Raw genomic sequence first — 23465 nt, 5'->3', positions numbered from 1 at the left:
CCACCCTTCCAAGCATAAAGATGTCCTTCTCTCTGGACTGGTCACCCCTGGTAATATACCCAAAGTATGTGAAATGGAACTTTAGAGTCCTTCAAAAGCCTCCAAGGAACACTCTGGTTTCAGCTTTTCCAGGACAAACCTGTTTGTTCCCTTAGCCAGTCCATGGTATGTTTAATACTCTTCTCTAGCACCACAACTCAAAAGCATTGGTTCTTCTTCTGTTATATTTAGTCATTGTCCAGCTCTCATGCATAGCAAGTAAGCAAAGATGATTGCTTGCATCAGGTGCACTGTTGTCTCCAGACTGGCATCCTCACTCTTTAGTACTCTGGAGAAGTCCCTGACAGCAAATTTTCCCAAAGCAATTCATCTTTTGATTTTTCTGGCTGCTGGTACCAAGCAGGCTGAAGTTGTTAACAATCTCTATCTCTTCTCCGTTTCCTCCTCATAGAGCCCAGCCTCCCGAAAGATCTGTTCTGTATTCTTTGATATTTTTATTGACTGTTATTTGTGAATAAACCACTTTTATGTCTAAAAGAAGCAACCAAAAAACAGACACAAAAGCTACCTGTGACAAATGAATGCAATGGGAAAGAATTTGATGAGACTTGATTTTATAGTGTTGCTTTTTTTTTTTTATAGTGTTGCTTTTTATATAACATTGGAAAGGGAAAAGCAACAAACTCCAATAGGAAAGGAAGCTTTCCCTTGAAGCCTCTGTAGTAAAGGGGAAAATGGCCATGAAAAATCAAAACCTTAGCTAAGGCCTCTAGTGGCTGCTCCGTCTCCTGGATGCCCCTGCTTCCCGTTGATCTTAGGATCTTTGATGCTGCCACACATTTCTTGGAATAATTACTTCACCTCACTCTTACAAGCGTCATTGGAGCACTGACTTAAAACTATCTTTACGAGGTGAGCAGACAGAAATACAATCAAATAGTTTACTGTGAGCACAACCATATGGCTTGTGTTTAAAGAAGCGTAACTGCTTCCTTTATGAAAAAGGCGCTCTCAGGAAAGCGCATTCTTTCTCAGAATAACATCTTCTCAGAGGGAGACTAAGAGGGATCTTCAGCGTTAAGCAGTCCGGACACTAAAAAGGATGAAGTCTTTGTGCTGTGCGCAGGCCACTTTATCCTTGCCTGCCTTCATTGCCAGCCCCTCTGAGGGCCTGGATTGCTTCCGACATACGAGCCTGCATTCATTCACTTTCTCTCTTCTCCTCCTCCTCGCCAATCTGTAAAAGGATATTGGATATCACTTGTCTAGGATCCAAGTTGAGCCAAGCTCAGGACCTGAAAATTAGGACTAAAGAAACTAACTCAGGTAAATGTATTCTCGAACCTTTACCGTAATCCATTTCATTTCGAACTCACAAGCTTAAAGGTGGTGGGAAGAAATGAGATACAGAACACATAAAACTTCGAAGGTCACAACTCAGTGGGCTTGGAGATAAATTGGTCATACTTTGAAATTAAATCCTCTCAATAAACTATTAACTCATCCGATCACCCACATTGCTTTCTGGCTCCATGCCCTTGTCTTTTTTTCATGGGCTTTTCAGCAGCATGTTCTGAAAAGTCTGACTTTACATTTTATTTTACTCTGTTTATCTGTCTTGCCTGGATCTCAGCCCACAGACTGTTAGAGGACTAAATGGCCAAAGAAAAGGACTTTTTTTGCTAGTTCATTCTTTCCTATGCCATGAATTTACTCCCCTTCTTGTGAGATTGCCAAAGATTATTGCAAAAGTCAGGACAGCCATTGCAAAACTACAGTTAGTTTTATTCCAGAAAATATTCAAGCCAGCTATTGACACTATTCTGTTTCTAGTGCCTGGTTGGTACAATGGTTGATGTGCTCAGCTGCTAACTGCAAAGTTGGTGGTTCAAGTCCATCCAGAGGCAACACACACAAGAATGGTATGGCGGTCTACTTAGAAAAAATTAACCATTGAAATCTCTACTCCACCATGGCATCTACTGGGTAGAAATGAGTTGAAGTCCACTCAAAAGCAATTAGTTTTTTTAAATTGATGTTTAACTGCAAATTTCTCAGAAGTATCCATTTAGAATGCAGTGGAGTCAGCATTGCTGTCCACAAAGATGAGGGTCAGTGACAAAGGGAATTTGTGTCTTGAAATCTTTCCATACTGAACACAAATCCAGTCTGTGTTACTCTGAGGCAAGAAATCTTCCACATTTTGTCAAGTAAGTTTCTAACCAAAGCATCAGCTTGATCCTCCCCAGAAAGTGAGAGATTGGGATGTGTGTACACATAAAGCGTGTAAGAGGAAGTGTGGGTCTGAATTGTGGCACTATAGTTAAGATCTGGCTGGTTTGTCTCTCTTATGAACACTATAGAAATTCAGACAGTCACTCCTAAAGGGAAATAACTGTATCTCATTAAAGAGCTTTGCCCCCACTCCCTAACATTTATCATATTCTAAGTGCACGAATGAATGTGTGCAGGCTCTAATTCACACCTATCTGAGCAGATTCTGCTGGATCTCTTGGAGAATTCTGTTGTGACTTGACACTCATTTCGATGAATAAGAATCTACTCAGAGCTGACCCTCCACCAGGTTTTCAGAGGCGGTAAATTACATCATTCTTCTTCGAAGCCACTGGTAAATTCAGAGGCCCTGTCTTTGAGTTACGAGTGCAACACCCTACAGACTACGACATCCTTTGTATCCCAGTTCTGATATTCTTGGGATTTATTCCTAGCAATAGAATACCTGGGTCACATGATTTTGTTGTTCAGGATTTTGAGGAAGCGCCAAACAGCCTTCCACAATGGCGGTACCATTTTACAATCCCACCACCATCTCTCTGCATCCTCTCCAACATTTATTGTTTGCTGTTTCATTGAACTTTGCTACTTCTGCTAGAGTGAAGTGGTATCTGTTGTTGTTGTGATTTGCATCTCTCTTTTACTAGTGATTTTGAACATTTTCTCGGCTATCAGAATGTCTTCCTTTATGGAGAAGCTTTTCATGTCTTTTGTCCATTTTGTAATTGGGTTATCAATTCCTGTGGTTAACAATTTATTGTGCAGGCCCTGGAGTACACTGGAGAAAGTTGGAAGGGATGGTTTGGTGGTTTATGTGGCTTTTGGGTGTTGTTGTTGTTTTTTAATGCACACAGGGATTTCAGCCAAGATCCATCTAACATCAGTTACAATGTCCCTAGTACCCAGCCTAGACTTCTGGCAGTTCTCTGCTAATGTGCTGTTCCAGTCGTTTTTGGATAATCTTCAGTAGAATCTTGCTTGCATGTGAAATCAATGATATTGTTCTGTAGTTTCCACACTCAGTTGGGTCACCCTTCTTTGGAATGGGAACAAATACAGATCTCTTCCAGTCAGTTGGCCAAGTGGTTGTTCTCCAGATTTCTTGGCACAACTTGGTGAGCACGTTCAGGGCAGCATCTGTTAATTGAAATATGTCGATTGGTATACCATCTATTCCTGGGGCCTTATTTTTTGCTATTTCCTTCAAAGCAGCCTGAACTTCCTCCTTCATCACCATAGGCTCTTGCTCACATGTTGTTTCATTAAATTCTTCTGTGTCTGCCAATTCCTTTCAATACAGTGACTCAGTTTATTCTTTCCATCTTCTTTTAATACTTCCTGGATCATTTAATATTCTGCCTAAAGCATCCTTGGGAGGCGCGGTAGGTTTGAGGACTCCAAGCACATGTGGTAGTTCTTTGGGACCCACAAGAGGGTTCGCAGAGCAGACTAGCAAGATGTATGAGGGTCAGGGGCAGGGAGTTTCCCAGCAATTGGGCAGTGCTGGGCTGCTAAGACACTGAAAGGTCAAGATCCCCTAGGATCTTGGGATATTTAATGCCAGCTGAATCCGGTTTCTGGCTTCTGGAGGCATGGTAGGTTTGAGGACTCCGAGCACATGTGGTGGTTCTTTAGGGCCCATGAGGGGATTGGCAGAGTGGACTTGCTAGATGAATGGGAGTCTGGGGCAGGGAGTTTCCCAGCAATTGTGCGAGCTGGGTTGCTAACACACTGTAGAGCCCTTGGGCCTGTCTTTCCTTGTTTTTGTTGAGACATTCCTCTAGGTCGTGTAGCCCTGGTGTACAAGTTGCCGTCCCGCGGTCACTTGTGGTTGCTGTGAGGCTGAACACTGTGACACTGATGTGTCAAATGGGTTAATGGTTGGCTACCCAATGCGGACAGAGAGTGGGGTGGAGCTCCCCGATTAAAACAAACTTGGAAGGAGGCGTGGCATCCACTTCCATAATAGCTTGCCTCTGGAAACCCTATGAACTTGGAGAGAGGAGGAAAGGCACCCAAGTGACGAGGACTCTCCTTTATAGGATCACTATGAGTTGCCTGCGACTGGACGGCACTTAACAACAACAAAAAAGCATCCTTGATAACAGCAGCTCGAGGTTTGGATTTGTTCTTCAGTTCCTTGAGCTTAAGAAATGCTGAGCAAGTTCGGCCCTTTTGATTTTCTGGCTCCAGCTCCTTGCACATTTCATTAATATTTTACTTTGTCATCCCGCGCTGCCTTTGGAAGTCTTCTGTTCAGCTTTTTAGTATCTTGAATTCTTCCTTGTGCTTTGGCTTCTCTGCATTCCCATGCAGTATTCAGAGTTTCTTCTGACATCCATTTTGGTCTTTTCTTCCTCTGTCTTAGTAATGACCATTTGTTCTCTTCCTGGATGATACACTTGATATCCTCCCACAACTCATCTGGTCTTTGCTCATTAGCGTTCAAGGCCACAAACGTATTCCTGAGATGGTTCTGAAATTCAGGTGGGATAGACTCAAAGTCATATTTTGGTTCCAGTGGATTTGGTTTAACTTTCTTCAGCTTCAACTTGAACTTTCATATGAGCAGATACTTGGTGGTCTGTTCCACAGTCAGCTCCTGGCCTAGTTTTCACAGCTGATATTAAGCTTCTCCAGTGGTTCTTTGCACAGATGTAGTCAGTCTGATTCCTATGCACACCATCAGGTGAAATCCATGTATAAAACCTGCATTATATGTCTATCTGTGTTTCATTGACTATGCAAAGGCATTTGACTATGTGGACCATAACAAACTGTGGCTGACTTTGAGAAGAATGGGAATCCCAGAACACTTGATCGTGCTAATGCGAAACCTATACTTGGACCGAGAGACAGTCATTAGAACAGAGCAAGGAAACACTGCATGGTTCAAAATTGGGAAGGGTGTACGCCAGGGATGTGTCCTATCTCCATACCGTTTCAACCTGTATGGAAGGCTGGGCTTTATGAGGAGAAATGTGGTGTTAGGATTGGTGGAAGATCTATCAACAATCTGCGTTATGCAGATGACACAACCCTGCTTGCTGAAGCTGAGGAGGACCTGAAGTGCTTGCTGCAGAGGGTCAAAGACTGCAGCCTTCAATATGGATTGAGGCTCAATATCAAGAAGACAAAGTTTCTAATGACTGGACCAATTAGCAGCATCAGGATGGATGGTGAAGAGATTGAGATTGTTCACAAGATTTTTTGTTTGGCTCCACAGTCAACACTCTTGGCAACAGCATCCAGGAAATTAAAAGATGTATTGCCATGGGAAAGTGTGCTGTTAGGGACCTCTCCAAAGTACTCAAGAGCAGTGTTATCTCTCTGGAGACTAAAGTGCACTTGAAACAGTCCATGGTCTTTGTAATCACTTGTTATGCATCAGAGAGTTGGACAATGACTAGGGAGGATAGAAGGAGAATTGATGTCTTTGAGCTATAGTGCTGGAGAAGAGTATTGAATGTACTGTGGACTGCTAAGAGAACAAACAGGTTTATCCTGGAGAGGGTTAAACCAGGTTGTTCCTTGGAGGCAAGGATTCGGGGGCTTTGTCTGAGATACTTTGGACATATTGTAAGGAGGGACGGGTCCTTGGAGAGGGACATCATGCTTGGGAGGGTGGAGGGACAGCACAGGAGGGAAAGGCCCTCTATGAGGTGGATTGATTCAGTGACTGGCGTAATCGGGATGGGTGTATTGGAGACAGTGCAACTGACACAAGATAGAGCAGAGTTTAGCACTGTTGTACATTGGGTCACTATGAGTCACAAGTGACTCGATGGAACATAACAACAACAACAACACAGGCATTTGATTTTTAAAAGGTCCTATTCATAGGTCACAATCTTTTCCAGATTGTGCATTTTTTAACTCTCTTCACAAGTTTGTCTATGCCATAGGCCAGGGCTTCTAATTTTGTTCCTATTTTGTCTCTTATGATATTTATGGGTTTGGGGTTTAACCCAAGGTCTCTGATCCACTTTGAGTTGTTTGTTATGTATAGTGTGAGATGTAGTCCTTTTTCAGTTTTCTGCAGGTAGATGTCTAACTTTTCCAGCAACATTTGTTTAAATAGGCTGTAGTTTCCCCATTTAATAGGTTTTATTATCTAGCCAAATATCAGTTGATGATAGGTTGATTTCTGATTCTTGGTTCTATTATATTGGTATATTTATCTGTCATACGAATATCATGTTGTTTTGATTACTACAGCTGTGTAGTAGATTTTGATACCAAGAACTACACCGATGTTCATAATCGCATAATTTACAATATCAAGAAAATGGAAGATCAAATGCCCATTAACAAAAGAATGCTCTTGCTGTCATTGCTATGTGCCATCAAGTCACTTGTGCCTTGTAGCAATCCTATGTACAACTCTGAAACCTGCTCTGAGTCAACCTTATTGTATCTAACACACCTACCCCCATTATTGCAGTCACAGAATCTCATTCAGGGTCTTCCTCTCTTGCACTGTCCCTCCACCCTCCCAAATATGAAGTCCCTCTTCAAGGACTGGTCCCTCCTTGCAACATGCCCAGAGTATGTCAGAAGGAGCTTCAGAATCCTTGCCCTTCAGAATCCTTGCCTCCTAGGAGCAGCCTCATTCTACCCTCTGTAGGACGAACCTGTTTGTTCTCCTAGTATTCCACAGTATATACAATACTCTTCTCCAACACCACAGTTCAAAGGCATCAATTCTCCTTCTATCATCCCTAGTCATGGTCCAGCTTTCTGATGTGTAACAACTAATTGCAAAGACTATGGCCTAGATACAGAGACAGTCATCAGAACAGAGGAAAGAGACACTGCATGTTTTAAAACCAGTAAGATTGTCCACCAAGGATGTATTGTCTCCATATCTTTTCAATTTGTATGCAGAACAGATAATCTGGGAGGCTGGGCTGTACGAGGAGGAATGTGGCATCAGGATTGAAGGAAGATTCATCAACAACCTGCGTTATGCAGATGACACAACCCTGGTTGCTGAAACTGAGGAGGACCTGAAGCACTTGCTGCAGAAGGTCAAAGACTGCATGCAACCTTCACTATGAATTGAAGCTAAACATCAAGAAAATAAAGATTTTCGCCTCTGGGCCAATTGACAGCATCATTATGGATGGTGAAGAGATTAAAATTGTTAACAGTTTTAGTTTGATTGGCTCCACAATCAACACCATTGGTACTAGCAGCCAGGAAATCAAGAGATGAATTGCACTGGGAAAGTCTGCTGTCAGAGACCTCACCAGAGTACTGAATAGTAACGAAGTCAGGCTGGGGATTAAGGTGCACCTGATCCAGGCCATACGTCAGAGAGCTAAACAATGACTAGGGAGGATAGAAGGAGAATTGATGCCTTCAAGCTGTGGTGCTGGAGAAGAAACAGATTCATCCTGGAGAAGGTGAAAATGGGCTGCTTCTTGGAAGCAAGGATTCTGAAGCTTCATCTAATATACCTTGGGCATGTTGCAAGAAAGGACCAGCCCTTGGAGAGGGATGTCATGTTTGGGAGGATGGAGGGACAGTGCAAGAGAAGAAGACCCTCAATGAGATGGATCGATTCTGTGATTGGGGTGGTGGGGGTAGGTGTATTGGAGACAGTGTGTTGGCACAGGATAGAGCTGGTGTGGGGCTCTTGTACATAGAGTTCTATGAATCGCAAGCAACTCGACAGCACATAACAACAGTAACAACAATGTAATGTGGCTTAGATCAGGCACATCTTCATCTCCAGATTCTCACTGTTGCTCTTGTTTGAACAATTTTGGTCCATTCACACAATGAAATAATACTATGCAGCACTAAGGAACAACGATTTTGCAAAATGTAACTTTGGAGAGATTAGAGAGCATTTTGCTGTGTGAAATATTTCAGTCACTGAAAGACAAATACTGCATAAGGCCACTATTGTGAAAATTGGAAGATAATTGAGTAAGATACATCTAAATGTTCAAACGGAAAAGGAGAGAAGGGTGCAGAAGAAGGGGATGGCTGGAAAGCACTGGGAGGGCAGAGGCTAGTGTGTGGAAAGGGTAAAGTAATGAGAAAGGTTCGTGGGGGATTGAAAAGGTGTTGTGATAATAGGCATAAAGTAAGGGCAATTAATTATAAAATAGCATGTATATGAACGATTGTATAAAACATCAAGTATATGAACAAAACATGGTGGATAGGAATGATTCTATGCAAACCGATCAACATTATTTTAACAAAAAGACTTATGATAGCCTAACGGACTAGCTCAAGTGACTGTTCTGGCCAGTATTCTGGGGAAGCTTTTAGCCCTGTGGATATTGTATTCTCTATCTAAACTATGAAGGGACTGGACTAGCTAAAAGACACACTTCAGCTTTTTAATGCTAACGTGTAGGAAACAACCAAAATATTACAGCATCTTGTACCAGGTCAAAAGGAAAGTATTTTCTCTGTGAGGAGCAAGACCAAGGATCTCGTTAACTGAGATCCTGCTAATACATTATTCTGACCCCAAAATATCCCATGGCAACATATAATAATTCTATTTTGCTATTGTTGTTGAACTCTATTTTTTTTTTGGGGGGGGGAGAAATGACAATATGTTTAGGGATGAAAACCCATTCAAATCTTTATTGTATCACAAGGACAGCACTTGCCCAAGAGCAAAGCTCAGAAGACAGGAAGCGGTGGGATGGGGCAATCAAAGGCGATGAGGCTTCACAGGAAGGAAGGAAGAAGAATGTGATTATGTTACTGGAATTGTATTTACTGTTATAAAACAAAATTCATATCAGCATAAAACCAATTTCCTTTGTAAACTTTCACGCAAATCACAATAAAATTTTTAAAAATCTTTATTGTATTAAATCTACATATACACATACTAATTTCTAAACAGCAAGAACTAAGGGTGTTAACAATAGTCCAAGAGCACTGAAAATACCTCAGTTACCAGAGAAGTATTTCATATGACATGAAGGTCACTGTACACTTTAGAATAAATTGTATTAGCTTGAATACAATTGTATTAGCTTGAAATGACCAGGGGTTTATTTTGTTTTCAGAGTTGGCCAAAATAGAATTCTAGATATCACCCTCTAGTGGCAAAAATGTGTCATTGTCAAATAGGCGTTTTATCCTGGACAAATAGTAAAAACAAAGCAGTTACGTCCAATCAACTCCAATGGTTGTGTTTTGGGAAAGTGGACTGTGAGGGACTTCTGTTGTTAAATGACAGCCAGTTGAGCATGTTTCATGGTGGCCTGGCCCTGTCTGAGGCCATCCTCATAGTCTCACACATGCTTGAGCACATTGTCATAGTCACGGCGTCAGTTAGTCCATCTCTTTGAGGGTCTTCCTTTTTTTTCTCTAACCCTCTACTTTTCCCAGCCTGATGTCTATTTCCAAGGATTGGCCTCTGTTAACAAGATGCCCAACGCATATGAGACGAAGTTACACCATTCTTGACTCTACAGAGCACTCTGGCTGCTGTTTATCCAAGACATATTTGTTTGGGGTTTTTTCACAGCCCAGGGAATATCCTGCACTCCACTGACCTGGTGGCAAGAAGCTGTACTGCTATCCCAAAGGTACGTGGTTCGAGGCCAGCAGCTGGCCAATGGGAGAAGGGTGGATAATCTTCCCTGAGATTAACCGCCTCTGAAAACCTGCCAGAGGGTCAGCTATGGGTCAGTTCTGACTCGATGGTACACAACAACAACTTCCCCACACAACAACAATTTCTCCAATACCACACCTCAAAGGCATCAGTTCTTTTTCTGACATTTTCCTTCCTTGTTCAACTTTTGGATGGATATGAAGGAATTGAAAATATCATGGCTAGGATCAGGCGTACCTTTAAATGGACATCATGGCTGTTTAGCACTTTGGAGCACCTTTCTCCAATACAACAACACATCTTTTTGACTTCTTGACTTGTGTTATCATGGGTATTGATTGTGGATCCAAGTAAAATAAAATAATTGACAATATAGTCTTTTTTTCCAATTATCATTATCTGGTCAGTTGGTCTATTAACTATAAGTGACCTTAACAGAATAAATCTGTTAAGTGACCTTATATAAGTATGTACTTATATAAGGTCATCTTATATAAGTATATACTTATATAAGGTGACCTTATATAAGTATATAGTTATATAAGGTCACTTATGTAAGTATATAGTTACATAAGGTCACTTATACTTAACAGAATGAAACATAGCTTGGCAAATAGTACCTGCCATTTATTGAGTGCTTATTATATTCCAAGAGGTCCTTGAGTGGTGCAAATGATTTATGTTCACTTACTAATGAAAATGGCAGGCAATTTGATCTCACTCAACTGCACCATGGAAGAAAGGCCTGGTGATCTGCTTCTATAAGAATCACCACCAGGAAGACTCTTTGGAGCAATTCTACTTTGTAACACATTGAACAGCCTTAAGCATCGCATCGGAGGACTGTGATGGACAAAGTCCCAGCCAAGGTCTCCTTGATCATCTCACCTCTTGTCTACATCATGAATGAGGGAAAAAAACCCACAAAACAACCTTGACTAAGCTGTTTTCATTTGGAGGTGAATTTGCTGTGGCTTCAGGATTGAAATATTTTCTAATTCATATCTAGGCAGGCCTAAATTTATGAATGAATTCCTTTCATGAGTTTGTCTTTAAGTTAAATTTGTACTTCAGTAGAAAGAGTTACGTGCAGCTCATCTCTAAGTTCAGTTAGTCACAAGTTAGACTTGGTCAACTATTTGGCCCTTGTACGGCTGCTGGCAGAGTATTGACTATACCGTGGACTGCCAAAAGAACAAACCAACTCTCCTGGAGGAAGTGCCTCTTACAGGCAAGATAGTGAAACTTCATCTCAAATACTTTGAGTGTTTTGATGGGAAGAGACAGTTCTTGAAAAAGAGGTCATGCTGGCATATGTAGAGGGTCAACAAAAGAGAGAAAGACCTTCAACAGGATGGTTTGATCCAGTAAGTATAACAATGAGCTTGAGGATGGTGGAGACGATGGTGATGGTCCAAGATAGGGCAAGGCTTCACTCCGCTGTTCATACAGTCACTATGAGTGGTAGTCAACTTGACAGCCACTAACAACATTGTAGTGTACATTTGCATGAATAAGAGCATTTAAAAAACACATCCATATACTTAAAACATCATTAGCATAATACTACAGTGATGATGTTAACAGTATGTTATGGTCTTCACAAAGTAGTTATTACATCACATTTTTAACTAGTAGGTTTCTACTGGGCCAGGGGGGGATGTTGTCACTACAAGCTGTACAAAAGTTCTTAACCTGGAAACTCCTTATATGCTTCTTTGGGGGGGGGTGTTATTTTAACTTTTTTGTTGTTTTCTCTATACTTTTAAAATAGAGTCTATCAGCACAGTCTAAGAACCAAACCTTTCTCGACTCCTGAGATAATATAGAAAAACAGATCCAAAGCTAATATAGATATGAAGTCACACGTGTGAGTGTGCGCACGCACGCATACACACACACACACAGACTATTATATGGGGGGGACTAAACTGTGTCAAGGTCACTTTCCACTTTCTAGGGGCACAGGAGTGGCATCCACTTCTGAAATAGCTTGCCTCTGGAAACTCTATGAACGTGGAGAAACAATAAAAGTTATACAAGTGTTCAGGTCTTTCATTCATTGGGTTACTATGAACTGTCTGTGACTCGATGGCACTTAACAACAACAACAACAATAAGGGGGACAAGCTAGAAATAGGGGTGTCCAGTGGGAAAAGACATCCTGGATAGACGAGGATAGAGGATAGACGAAGATGGAGCCCTGGGAATCTAGACACCACCAACCAGAATCCAGGTCATCTGGAGCAGCCAACTATGATGTCGAAACTAGAGTTTTACTGATTTAGCAGCTTAATTTCATCAGTGTTGAGGAGTTGTACTTCTTTTAATAGGTAGTTTCTTTAAAAGATGAATGGGATAAGGACTTTCCGAGATTTAGGGTAATCTTCAAACATCTTAAGGTAGAACCTGAAATACAGGAAAGACATAATCACTAATCGTCGAGCAGTGGTCAAGAGCTGATTTTTCACACATCTAAAACCCCTGTTGCAAGCCACCTCACAGCTATTCACTCCATGCTGGTCATTTGTCCACCTTTCTCACAACTACAGTCTGTCTTTTATGACTTTTCAAGCTGTTTAGGGAGTGCCTAGGGAATAAAAATACAGTAGCCTGAAGGAATTTCCCATTCAGATTCAGATGAGAAACACAAGAACTCATAGACCTTGAAGACCATGGTCGTTTATCCTAGAGAACTTACAGTTTCCAGGAAAACATATTCTCATGAAACAAAGCCCGGCATGCCAAGAAACTGTCCCCTTGCAAAAAGACTCTCTCTTTAGCTTACCTTAGTCCTCTTCTCTAAATTGAAACTGGTAAATGAAAAATGATAAAATAAATACCTTCGTCTAGCTGGGGTAGAGAGAATATGTTAGTATTGATGGTTGCTTTGGGGTAGCAGTATCTAGAGGTCTGGAGGGCTGTCTGCTTATGCAGCCTCTCCTGTGAGGGCTTGGCAGTGCCCTGGAAGAGTCATAACAAATTCCAAGTCACCCTATAAAAAATACATCCTCAAGGGAAGCCTGACTTAATAGGATAGGGTCTTATTTGGGGACTGTGGATGTTTCAGCAGCTGGAAACTTCTGATGGAATTGATACCTTCCCCTGACTGAGCATAAGTGAACACACACTTCATCTACATCCTGGGATGATGTTCTCTCCTCTCCCACTTCCTCTCTGCATCTGGTAAACTGTTACTTCCTTGTAGATTAGGAGCTTCTTCTGCCCTTCCCCACCACATCTAGAGAAGAGGCAGGAATCAATCACAGGCAGTTGTTTTCTCTTCCATGCAGAACAACTTACTATTAGTTTACACTTCAAAGCTACGAAAGTTCTTATTATCCACATTGAAACACCTGCATAAAAGCCCTCAGGTTCTAGTTTTCCAAGGACATTCCCCTTCTAAGCATCCTTTTCCTATGTCCCCAGTTATCACTGGTTTTCTCTTTCTTATAATGGCAAAAGTCATTTTAGGATCTGAAATCTATGCTTTGATTTAAAGACAGAATTTTTAAAGGCAACTTAGTATATGGTCTTCTCGTACATAGAATTGTTGTTATGTTTTGTTGTTATGTGCCGTCGAGTCGTTTGTGACTCATAGTGATAGTGACCCTATGTACAACAGCCCTAAACCCTGCTCTATCCTGTGCCAATCGCATTGCCTCTGACACACCTATCCCGATTACCCCTGTCACTGAATCAATCCACCTCATAGAGGGTCTTCCCCTCCTGCGCTGTCCCTCTACTCTACCCAGCATGATGTCCCTCTCCAAAGACCTGTCTCTCCTTGCAACATGTCCAAAGTATGTCAGACAAAGCCCCAGAATCCTTGCCTCCAAGGAGTAGCCTGCTTTAAGCCTCTCTAGGATGGATCTGTTTGTTTTCTTGGCAGTCCATGGTACATTCAATACTCTTCTCCAGCACCACAGCTCAAAGGCGTCAATTCTCCTTCTGTCCTCCCTAGTCATTGTCCAGCTCTCTGATGCATAACAAGTGATTGCAAAGACCATGGCCTGTATCAGGCACACCTTTGTCTCCAAAGAGACACCGTTGCTCTTGAGTACTTTAGAGAGGTCTCTAACAGCAGACTTTCCCATCGCAATACGTTTTTTTATTTCCTGGCAGCTGGTGCGTACATAGAACACTTCCGGTTAATTCTTTTTCCTAGCACCATCACCAAATAAAGAAATAAAGAGGGAGGTGCTAGCTAGTCGGTACTAGAAAATGTTCTGCAACCCTGTAATTCCAGCATTTCCCAGCAGGTGGAGCAGTCCTGAAATATCACACGCACATCTGCTTCTCTTCCCTTCCTGGAAGGCCATATATTGAAAGCTCCATTTACACTCTCATAGCTGACCTTCCAGTGGGTTTTCAGAGATATAAATTACATTAAAGGATATTTCCCATCATTTTTCCATGCACCAGCTGATGGATTCAAACCTCCTGTCTTTGAATTGACAGTGCAACTCCTAACCTACCAGAACCTATTCGGGACTTAGGAGAAGGGAATGTCAAAAGAAGCCTTGTAATTATAGATAGGCCAGAGGGGGGAAAAAAGAAAATGCTCCTGGAAGCCAAAAATAGCAACCGCTCTGTGCATAATGCTTTGTGCTTGCGTTCTCATCCCTGGCCATTCCTCAGAATCATCCCTGTAAGCTTTACTATGTGTTTGCAATAACCCTCAACATGGAATATGCCATGAGAAATGTGGCAAAGGGAAATTGGATTGGAGCAAGAAACCGAAAGCTAACTTTCTTCACTTTAAAAAAAAAAAACACTTTCTTTTTTATTCTGGTTTACTTACTAATTCCGTATGCATTGTTTTTCACACTGGATCTTTCCCATTTCCTTAACTCACCCTTCCCTCCACCCATCAAATTGTGCGACCCTTTAATTATGTTCCCACCGTTCCTCACCCCTCTGCTCCCCCCTACCCCCCCCTTAGATCCTTGTACACATTTTAATGGTTATTTCTACAATAATGGTTTTATATAGTATTTGTCCTTTTGGGACTGAGTTAGTTCACTTAGCATAATGCTCTCCAATCCCTCCCAGGTTAGGTTGTGATTTACAAAATCATTGCTCCTACATGCTGCACAATATTTCATCATGCGTATGTACCATAGTTTCTCAATCCATTCAATTTTGGTTGGACATTTGGGTTGTTTCCATCGTCTTGTGAAGCTGAATAACGCTGCTATGAACACTGGTATACAAGTCTCCATTTCTGCCTCCGCTCTCATATTCTTGGGATGTATCCCAAGCAGGGGAATAGATGAGTCATATGAAATTTCTATGTTCATCTTTTTGAGGACACGCCAAACTGCCTTCCAGAGTAGTTTTATCATTTTACAATTCCACCAACAGTAATTCTTATCTCTATACATCCTCACCAGCATTTATTACTTGCTATTCTGTTAAACTTTGCCACTGCTTCTGGAGTGAATTGGTATCTCATTGTGGTTTTGATTTGCATCTTTCTGATTGCCAGTGATGTTGAGCATTTCTTCCTGAAATTCAAAATATTCACACATCTTCCTCTGTGAAAATTCTTCCCATGTCTTTTGCCCTTTTTGTAACTGGATTATCAGTCTTTTTCTTGTGGAGACCCTATAGGATTCTGTAGACTTTTTATATGAGACCCCTGTCTGACATGGTATTGCCAAATGTTTTTTCCCAGCCAATAGGTTTTCTTTTCACTCTGCTGGAAAAGTTTTTAATGAAACAGATTTAATCTTTAGAAGGTCCCGTACATCAATTTTATACTCTTGAGATTGTGCATTTCTGGCTGTATTTGGCGATCTCTTTGTACCATAGACTAGGCTGTCTAAGCTTGATCCCAGTTTTTCTCTGATGAACTTTATGGTTTTGGGTTTTATTCCCAGATCTTTGGTCCACGTTGAGTTGATTTTTGTGTATGGTGTGAGATGTGGAACCTGTTTCATCTTTCTGCAGGTAGCAGTCCAGTTTTACTAGCACCATTTGTTGAAGAGGTTATCATTTCCCCATTTGACATGTTTGATTTCCTTGTCTAACATTAGTTGACAATAGATTACTGTTGTTTATTGATTGCTGTCGAGTGGAGCATGACACATAGTGACCCTATGAACAAAAGGCCTGAAGCCTTTCTATAATTATCATCATTTATCAAAGTTCATAGAGTTTCCAAAGGCATTTCTCAGTTATCAATTCTGCTTGTCATTGTACTAGTACCATGCTGTTTTCGTTACTACCCCTGATTAGTAGGTTTTGAGGTCAGGGAGTGCTATCCCTCTTACTTCATTTTTGTTTCTCAGAAGTGCTTTGCTTATTCGGGATCTCTTTCCTCTCCAAATCAACTTGACAATTTCCCTTTCACTCTCCCTGAAAAGTGAATTTTGTATCTGGATTTGGATTGTGTTTAACATGTAGAATGCTTTTGATAGGATTGCCATTTTCACAATATTGAGTCTTCCTATCCATGAACAGGTAACATTTTGGTTTTCTTTTCTGAGTTCTCTTTGTTACTGTAGAGGAATCCCACTGATTTTAGGATATTGATCTTTTATCATGCCACTCTACTAAACTGGTCTACTAACTCTAACAGTTTTTTTGTTGGGTCATTGGAGTTTTCAGTATATACTAACATATCATCAGCACATAGTGATTGTTTTGGCATCTATTTGCTGGTCTGGATGCCTTTTATTTCCTTCTCTTATCATATTGCTCTAGCAAGCACTTCCAGTACAATACTGAATAGAAGTGATGACGGGGCATTCTTGTCTGGTCCTTGTTCACAAGGAAAATGGTTTTAGTCTTTCTCTATTGAGAATGTATTAGATCTTGGTTTTGCATATTTAGTTTTCACTATGTTGAGGAAATTGCCTTCTATTCCAATTTTGCCAAATGTTTTCATCAGGAAATGTTGTTGGATTTTGCAAATGCCTTTTCTGCATCAATTGCTAAGATTATATGGTTCTTGTTATTTGCTTTGTTAATATGGTGAATGACATTGATTGTTTTTCTTATGTTGAACTGTCTGTGCTTACCTGTTATCCCACTTGATCACGATGAAATTTATTTTTATGTGCTTTTGGATTCTCTTGGCTGAGATTTTGTTAAGGATTTTTGCATCTATATTCATGAGAGATATTGGTCTGTAGTTTTTCTTCTTTGTAATATCTGTGCCTGTTTTGATATTAGGGTTATACTTGCTTCATTAATGACTCTGGAAGTATTCCTTCTTTTCTATTTTTTAAATAAAGTAGAACTAGTGATAGACATTCTCTGAGTGTTTGGTAGAATTCAGATGTGAAGTCATCAAAGTATCTTCTCAGATCACAATGCCATGAAACTAGAAATTAACGACAGAAGGATAAAGTCTTCAAAACCACCCACGTGGAAGCTTAAAAACTCTCTGCTAGAATAGGATTGGGTTATAAAATAAATAAAGAATGGGGGGGGGGGAAAGTTCCTTGAAACAAGTGATAATGAAAGTACAACATATACCAGAACTTCTGGGATGCAGCTAAGGCAGTCCTCAAAGGACAGTTCATAGAAAAACCCTCACAAATAAAAAAGGAAGAAAAAAAATTAAAGATTTAACTCAACACCTTCATCAACTAGAAAAAAGAACAACAATCTAATCCTACAGCCTCTAGAAGAAAGAAAATTATAAGTATAATAGCTGAAATCAAAGAGATAGAGAACAGAAAAACAATTGAAACCATCAATACCTGAAGCTGGTTTTTTGAAAGGGTCAGTAAAATTGAAAAACCACTGACAAACTTAACAAAATAAAAAAAGATTAAGACACAGATTACTTGATTAAGAAATGACACAGGTAACTTAACAACAGAATCAGATGAATAGATATTAAATAAATAATATCAGAATACTATGAAAAGCTATACTCTGATAAATTAAAAAACCTAGAGGAAATAGACAAATTCCTGATACTCATGTCTCACCCAGAACACTTGAAAAGACCCATGACAAAAGAAGAAATTGAACAGCTCATTAAAAAACCTACCCCATAATTATTTTCACTCTTACCTATATATAGCCTGCTGTCAACTAGTAATTATTTTCTGATAAACTTCCAAAGGGCTGCAAATCCTAAGCCACTAAATCGCTAGTGGACTCTAGACCACAAACACCTTCTCACTGGGAAAACTTCTTCGTCACTTTAGGCCCCTACCTCTCAATATTCAACTCAGATGTCTCTATATGTTGGTGGTGTTGTTATGTGCCATCAAGTCAAATATGACTCATAGTAACCCTATGTACAGTAGCTCTGAATTCTGCTCTATCTGGACACAGTTTCACTGCTTCTGACACACCTACCTCGATTACCCCAGTTATTGTGTCAATTTATCTCCTCTGAGAGTCCTTCTCTCCTGCATTATCTTTTCACCCTTCCAAGTGTGATACCCTCTCCAAAGACTGTTCCCTTCTGGCCACATGCCCAAAGTATGTGAGACTGACTCTCATAATCTTTGTCTCCAAGGAGCAGACTGGTCTTACTCTCGCCAGGATAGGCCTGTTTGTTCTCTTGGCAGTCCATGTTATGTTTAATGTTCTTCTCCAGCACCACAACTCAAAGGCATCAATTCTTCTTCTGTCATCCTTTGTCATTCTCAAGCTGTCTAATGCATAGCAAGTAATTGTGAAGACCATGACCTGGATCAGGCACACCATAGTCTCTAGACTGCCATTGTTGCTCTTCAGCACTCTGGATAGGTCTCTGACAGCACGTTTTCCCAATGCAATTCATCTTTTGATTTCCTGACTGTTGGTGCCGAGAGTGTTGATTATGGAACTGAGCAAGCCGAAATTGATAACAATCTCAGTTTCCTCTCCATCTATCATGGTGCTGCCAATTAGTCCATTGGTGAGAGTCTTTGTTTTCTTGTTGAGCTTCAATCCACATTGCAGACTATAATCCTTGACCTTCTGCAGCAAAAGCATCAGGCTCTCCTCAGTTTCAGCAAGTAAGATTGTGTCATTTGCATAACACAGGTTGTTGATGAGTCTTCCTCCAATCCTGATGCCACATTCCTCCTCAGAGAGCCCAGTATCCCAAATGATCTGTTCTGTATATAGAGGGAAACAGGACACACTCCATTCCTAATTTTGAATCATGCAGTATTTCCTTTCTCCATCCCGGCTTCTGCTTCTTGGTCCAAGTATAGGTTTCACATGCGCAGAGTCAAGTATTCTGCGATTCTCATTCTTCTCAAGGTTAGCCAAAATTTGTTGTGATCCACACAGTCAAATGCCTTTGTACAGTCAATGAACCACAGATAAACATTCCCCTGGAACCCTCTGCTTTTGGCCAAGATCCATCTGGCATTGATAATGATGTCCCTTGTGCTATGTCCTCTTCTAAATTCAGCTTGTGTTTTTGATAGTTCTCTGTCAGTCTACTGTTTGAGTAACTTTTGAATAATCTTCAGCAAGATTTTGCCTGTATGTGATATGAGTGATGTTGTTGTTTTGTTGTTATCTGCCGTTGAGTCACTTGTGACTCATAGCAACCCAATGTACAACAGCACTAAACCCTGCTCTATCCCTTGTCAATCTTATTGTATCCGAATCAATCCATCTCATCGAGGGTCTTCCTCTCCTGCGCTGTCCTTCCACCATCCCAAGCATCACATCCCTCTCCAAGGACTGATCCCTCCTGCAACATGTCCAAAGTATGTCAGACAAAGCTTCAGAATCCTTGATATAAGTGATACCGTTTGATAATTTCCATACTCTGTTGCTGTTGTTGTTGTTGTTACATGCTGTCGAGTTTCTTGCAACTCATAGCGACCCTATGTACAACAGCCCTAAACTCTGCTCTGTCCTGTGCCAATCGCACTGCCTCTGACACACCCATCCCGATTACTACAGTCACTGAATCAATCCACCTCATAGAGTCCCTTCCTCTCCTGAGCTGTCCCTCCACCCTCCCAAGCATGATGTCCTTCTCCAAGGATCAGTCCCTCCTCACAACATGTCCAAAGTATGTTGGATCACCTTTTCTAATGTCTCTGTATTCATGGGTTTAATTTAGTTATTATAAAAACATTGTGCTTCTCCTACTACAGATACTCAGGTAAATTCCAACTTCAATGAAAGCTTGTTATTTTCTGGGAAGTCAGAATGGACTTACAACTGACCCACCAAGGTGCTTTCAGAGGCTGTAAATCACAGGAAATTGTCCCTCTTTCTCCCACAGAACAGCTGGTAGATTGAAAACACTTGCCTTTGGTTTGGCAGCACAACTCCTTACCCACTAGACTACCAAACTACCTCAGTGAAAGTTTGAGAAGTCAGAAAGTGCAATTCAAGTTATTGTATCAAACTTATTTTATAGACATAAGAATCTCAGGTTTCTAAATATGACTTCACATGTTTGGAGAAGAAATGTAGATGCTCCAATCTTGATTGAAAAATTTACCTGTGGTGATGAAAAGCTCGTAGTCCAAGAAAGCAGAGTGAGAATAATGCAAATGAAAGTGCTGGGAGGGACCAGGTAGCCAGGGCATAGCCAAACCATTCCATGATCTCACCAAAGAAATTGGCTCCAGACACGTATGTAAACAATCCACCTGCAGATAGAAGAGTTAAAAAGTCAGCATTGGATTGGGCCCATTTCTACTTTAGAAATATCTACTCGGCTTTGTTCCAAGACAAATAAATGTAACCAGAAAAAAAAAAATCCAAAAACAAAAACACGGGACAGGGCTTTATAAGAGTTTCATGGAATCTTCCCGTGAGGAAAGAGTGAAGTAACAATGGCCTTGAATCTTTCTGGGTGTGAAGAGTGCCCTCAACTGTTTGACCAGCTCCATTCACATCTACGGCAACTGTTGCTCACTAACTTTGGACAGGATAAGGGAAGGATATGGCGTGTTTGGGTTCAGCTTCATTCTATTAAAGAAAGTTTCAGACTACCTTTTTTTCTACCTTCCATTTCTCTTCCCTGTATACTTATACTGCTTGACCAGCAAACTGCAAGTTCCTCATCACACAAAGTAATAATACTTGTGTATTGATTGCTATGATGCTAAACAGCTTCCAGTGGGACTTCTAGACAAAGACTAGAAAGAGTTTTGTCGATCCCTTTCCAAAATTTAGCCAGCTGAAACTCTAGGAATCACAGGGATCCAATCAACAGCTAGCTATGGAGCTCCAAATGTTTAGAAAGTGTTATTTCTGTTGTATATAAGTTAGCCAGGAGTTAAGGCCTAACTCAACAACAGTTAACAAGAAGAAAGACCAGCACTCTGTGTGCATGGTGATACTATCTATTGCCAAAAGTTGTGGTTAGGCACCTGGACTATCTCCAAATCTTGAACTTGATTTTCACCAAGAAGCTATCAAGACATTACTCTCCTAAGGGCTCTTGTAAATGCTTTGAACTTCAAGGCTTCAACAGGGAATATAAATGTGGTATAGGTAGAATAGGAGTGAAGAAGAAGTTAGAGGTAAATTGGGATATACTGGGTCATTATGTCCCTGCTGCCGCTTCTCCATTTGTTACACAGCATCATCCTGGTTACAATTAGGATTTCCCTAGGAGAAAGCTGTGTTATATTGAGTTGCATTGTGGTGATGTGTGTTGCTATAATTCTAGAAGCTGTATCACAGATATTTCAAATACCAGCAAGGTCTCCCATGGTGGACAGGTTTCAGCAGTGCTTCCAGTATAAAGACACACAAAGAATAAGGACCTAGTGCTTTCTTTAACATTCCAGTCACCAATTTTTTGTTTGTTTTTTAAGTGAAGGAATATACAGTGAAAACAAATTTTCCTTATTCATCTTACCTCTACCTTCTTTCCCCCTTCTCATATCTTTATTGTTTTGCCTATAATGATTCATAAATGTTATGTTTCATGCACAGACATTGGGAGGGACGTTTGTACGTTGTATTTTATATAATCTTGCATTCAAATTGTGTTTCATTCTTGCACGTTATGCATTTTATATAATTATGACTGAAAAGGACAGAAGAAGAATCAATGTCTTTGAGTTGTGGTGCTGTAGAAGAGTATTGAACATTCCATGGACTGCCAAGAGAACAAACAGGTCTGTCCTGGAAAGGATGAAACCAGACTTCTTCTTTGAGATAAGGATTTTGAGACTCTGTCTCGCATATTTGGGGCATTTGGTCAGGAAGGGCCAGTCCTTGGAGAAAGACATCATTCTTGGAAGGGTGGAGAGAGAGTACAGGAGAGGAAGATCCCAGATGAGATGGACTGAAACAGTAATGGGGGTAGGTGTGTTAGAGACAGTGAGATAGGCATGGAATAGGACAGGGTTTGGAGCTATCAAGCATAGGGTCACTATGAGTTGTTGTAAACTTGAGAACAAACAACAACAGTAACAATGATCCATGCCTATCGTTATCCTGTCTTTTTTTTTTTTTTTTCACTTTTCTCCCTACCCACCCCCTACCCCCAATTCACTTTTTTCCTTGAAAAGTAAAAGAAAAACTCTTTCATTGCTATGCAATCCCTCCCCCCAAGTTCGCTCCACTGTACAGTCTTCATTCTGGACTCCTGTCATGACAATAATATCTTCACCCTGAAACCTACAGGGTCCCTTTTCAGCAGGAAGTAGCTAAGAGACTACGCCGTCCCCTTTTCCTTTTGAATCAGGGTGAAGTCTCTCTCAGGGAGGAGTGATAGGGAATGGCAAAGGACACACTGACAAAGGAGATTAATCAGAACTGGCTTTGACAAGCACTGTGGCAACTGGACAATTAAAACAGACTTTCAAGGGAGGGGAGAAAAGAGGAATGAACTGGGGGGAGGGTAGAGAAAACAGTGCAACAATGAATGAATGGAAACCCAAAATCTCTGTAAATGTTCATTAAAATTAATAAAATTTAATAAAAATTTAAAATAAAAGGAAATATCTTGTCTTTTCACCCTCATGAACCCTACCCACCCACTGACCTCTGTTATCCTAATGATTTCCTTCCTTACCCTTTTCCCACCACCTCATTCCTTTCCCTTTTGAATATTTACACACATCTTACCCAGTTATACTTCTATTTTCACAATAGTGGCCTTCTGCAGTATTTACCTTTCTTGTTGTTTTTGTTGTTATGTGCTGTTGAGTCATTTGCAACTCATAGAGACCTATGACAATAGCCCTAAACCCTGCTCTATCTTGTGCCAATCTCACTGTCTCTGACATACCTAGCCTATTACCCCAGTCATTGAATCAATCCACCTCACAGAGGGTCTTTCTCTCCTGCACTGTCCCTCCACCCTCCCAAGCATGACTGGTCCAAGGACTGGTCCCTCCTTGCAACATGTCCAAAGTATGTCAGACAAAGCTTCAGAATCCTTGCCTCCAAGGAGCAGCCTGGTTTAACCCTATCCAGGATAGGGTCTTTATGAGTCAGAAGCACCTAACAACAACAACAACAAGGATAAATCTGTTCGTTTTCTTAGCAGTTCATGGTACATTCAATACTCTTCTCCAACCTCACAGCTCAAAGGCATCAGTTCTCCTATCCTCCCTAGTCATTGTCCAGCTTTCTGAAGCACAGCAAGTGATTGCAAAGACAATGGCCTGTATCAGGC

At 40.8% G+C, this 23465-nt stretch overlaps 1 protein-coding gene across 1 annotated transcript in view; it reads right to left on the bottom strand.

Annotated features, from left to right (window-relative positions):
• Positions 1-12237: 12237 nt before the first annotated feature.
• Positions 12238-23465, bottom strand: part of LOC102871339 (3-oxo-5-alpha-steroid 4-dehydrogenase 2-like) — a 114638-nt gene continuing 103410 nt past the window's right edge. Inside the window, exons 4-5 of the mRNA XM_006901131.1 lie at positions 20325-20475; positions 12238-12304 (exon numbers count right to left, since the gene is read on the bottom strand). Coding sequence (XP_006901193.1) covers positions 12238-12304; positions 20325-20475 — 218 coding nt within the window. The remainder of the gene's footprint in view (positions 12305-20324; positions 20476-23465) is intronic.

The sequence above is a fragment of the Elephantulus edwardii genome, unplaced genomic scaffold, assembly GCF_000299155.1.
Source record: "Elephantulus edwardii isolate Elephantulus edwardi_28Jun2011 unplaced genomic scaffold, EleEdw1.0 scaffold00309, whole genome shotgun sequence".
Taxonomy (NCBI): Eukaryota; Metazoa; Chordata; class Mammalia; order Macroscelidea; family Macroscelididae; genus Elephantulus; species Elephantulus edwardii.
This window is presented reverse-complemented; position numbering and strand designations above follow the sequence as displayed.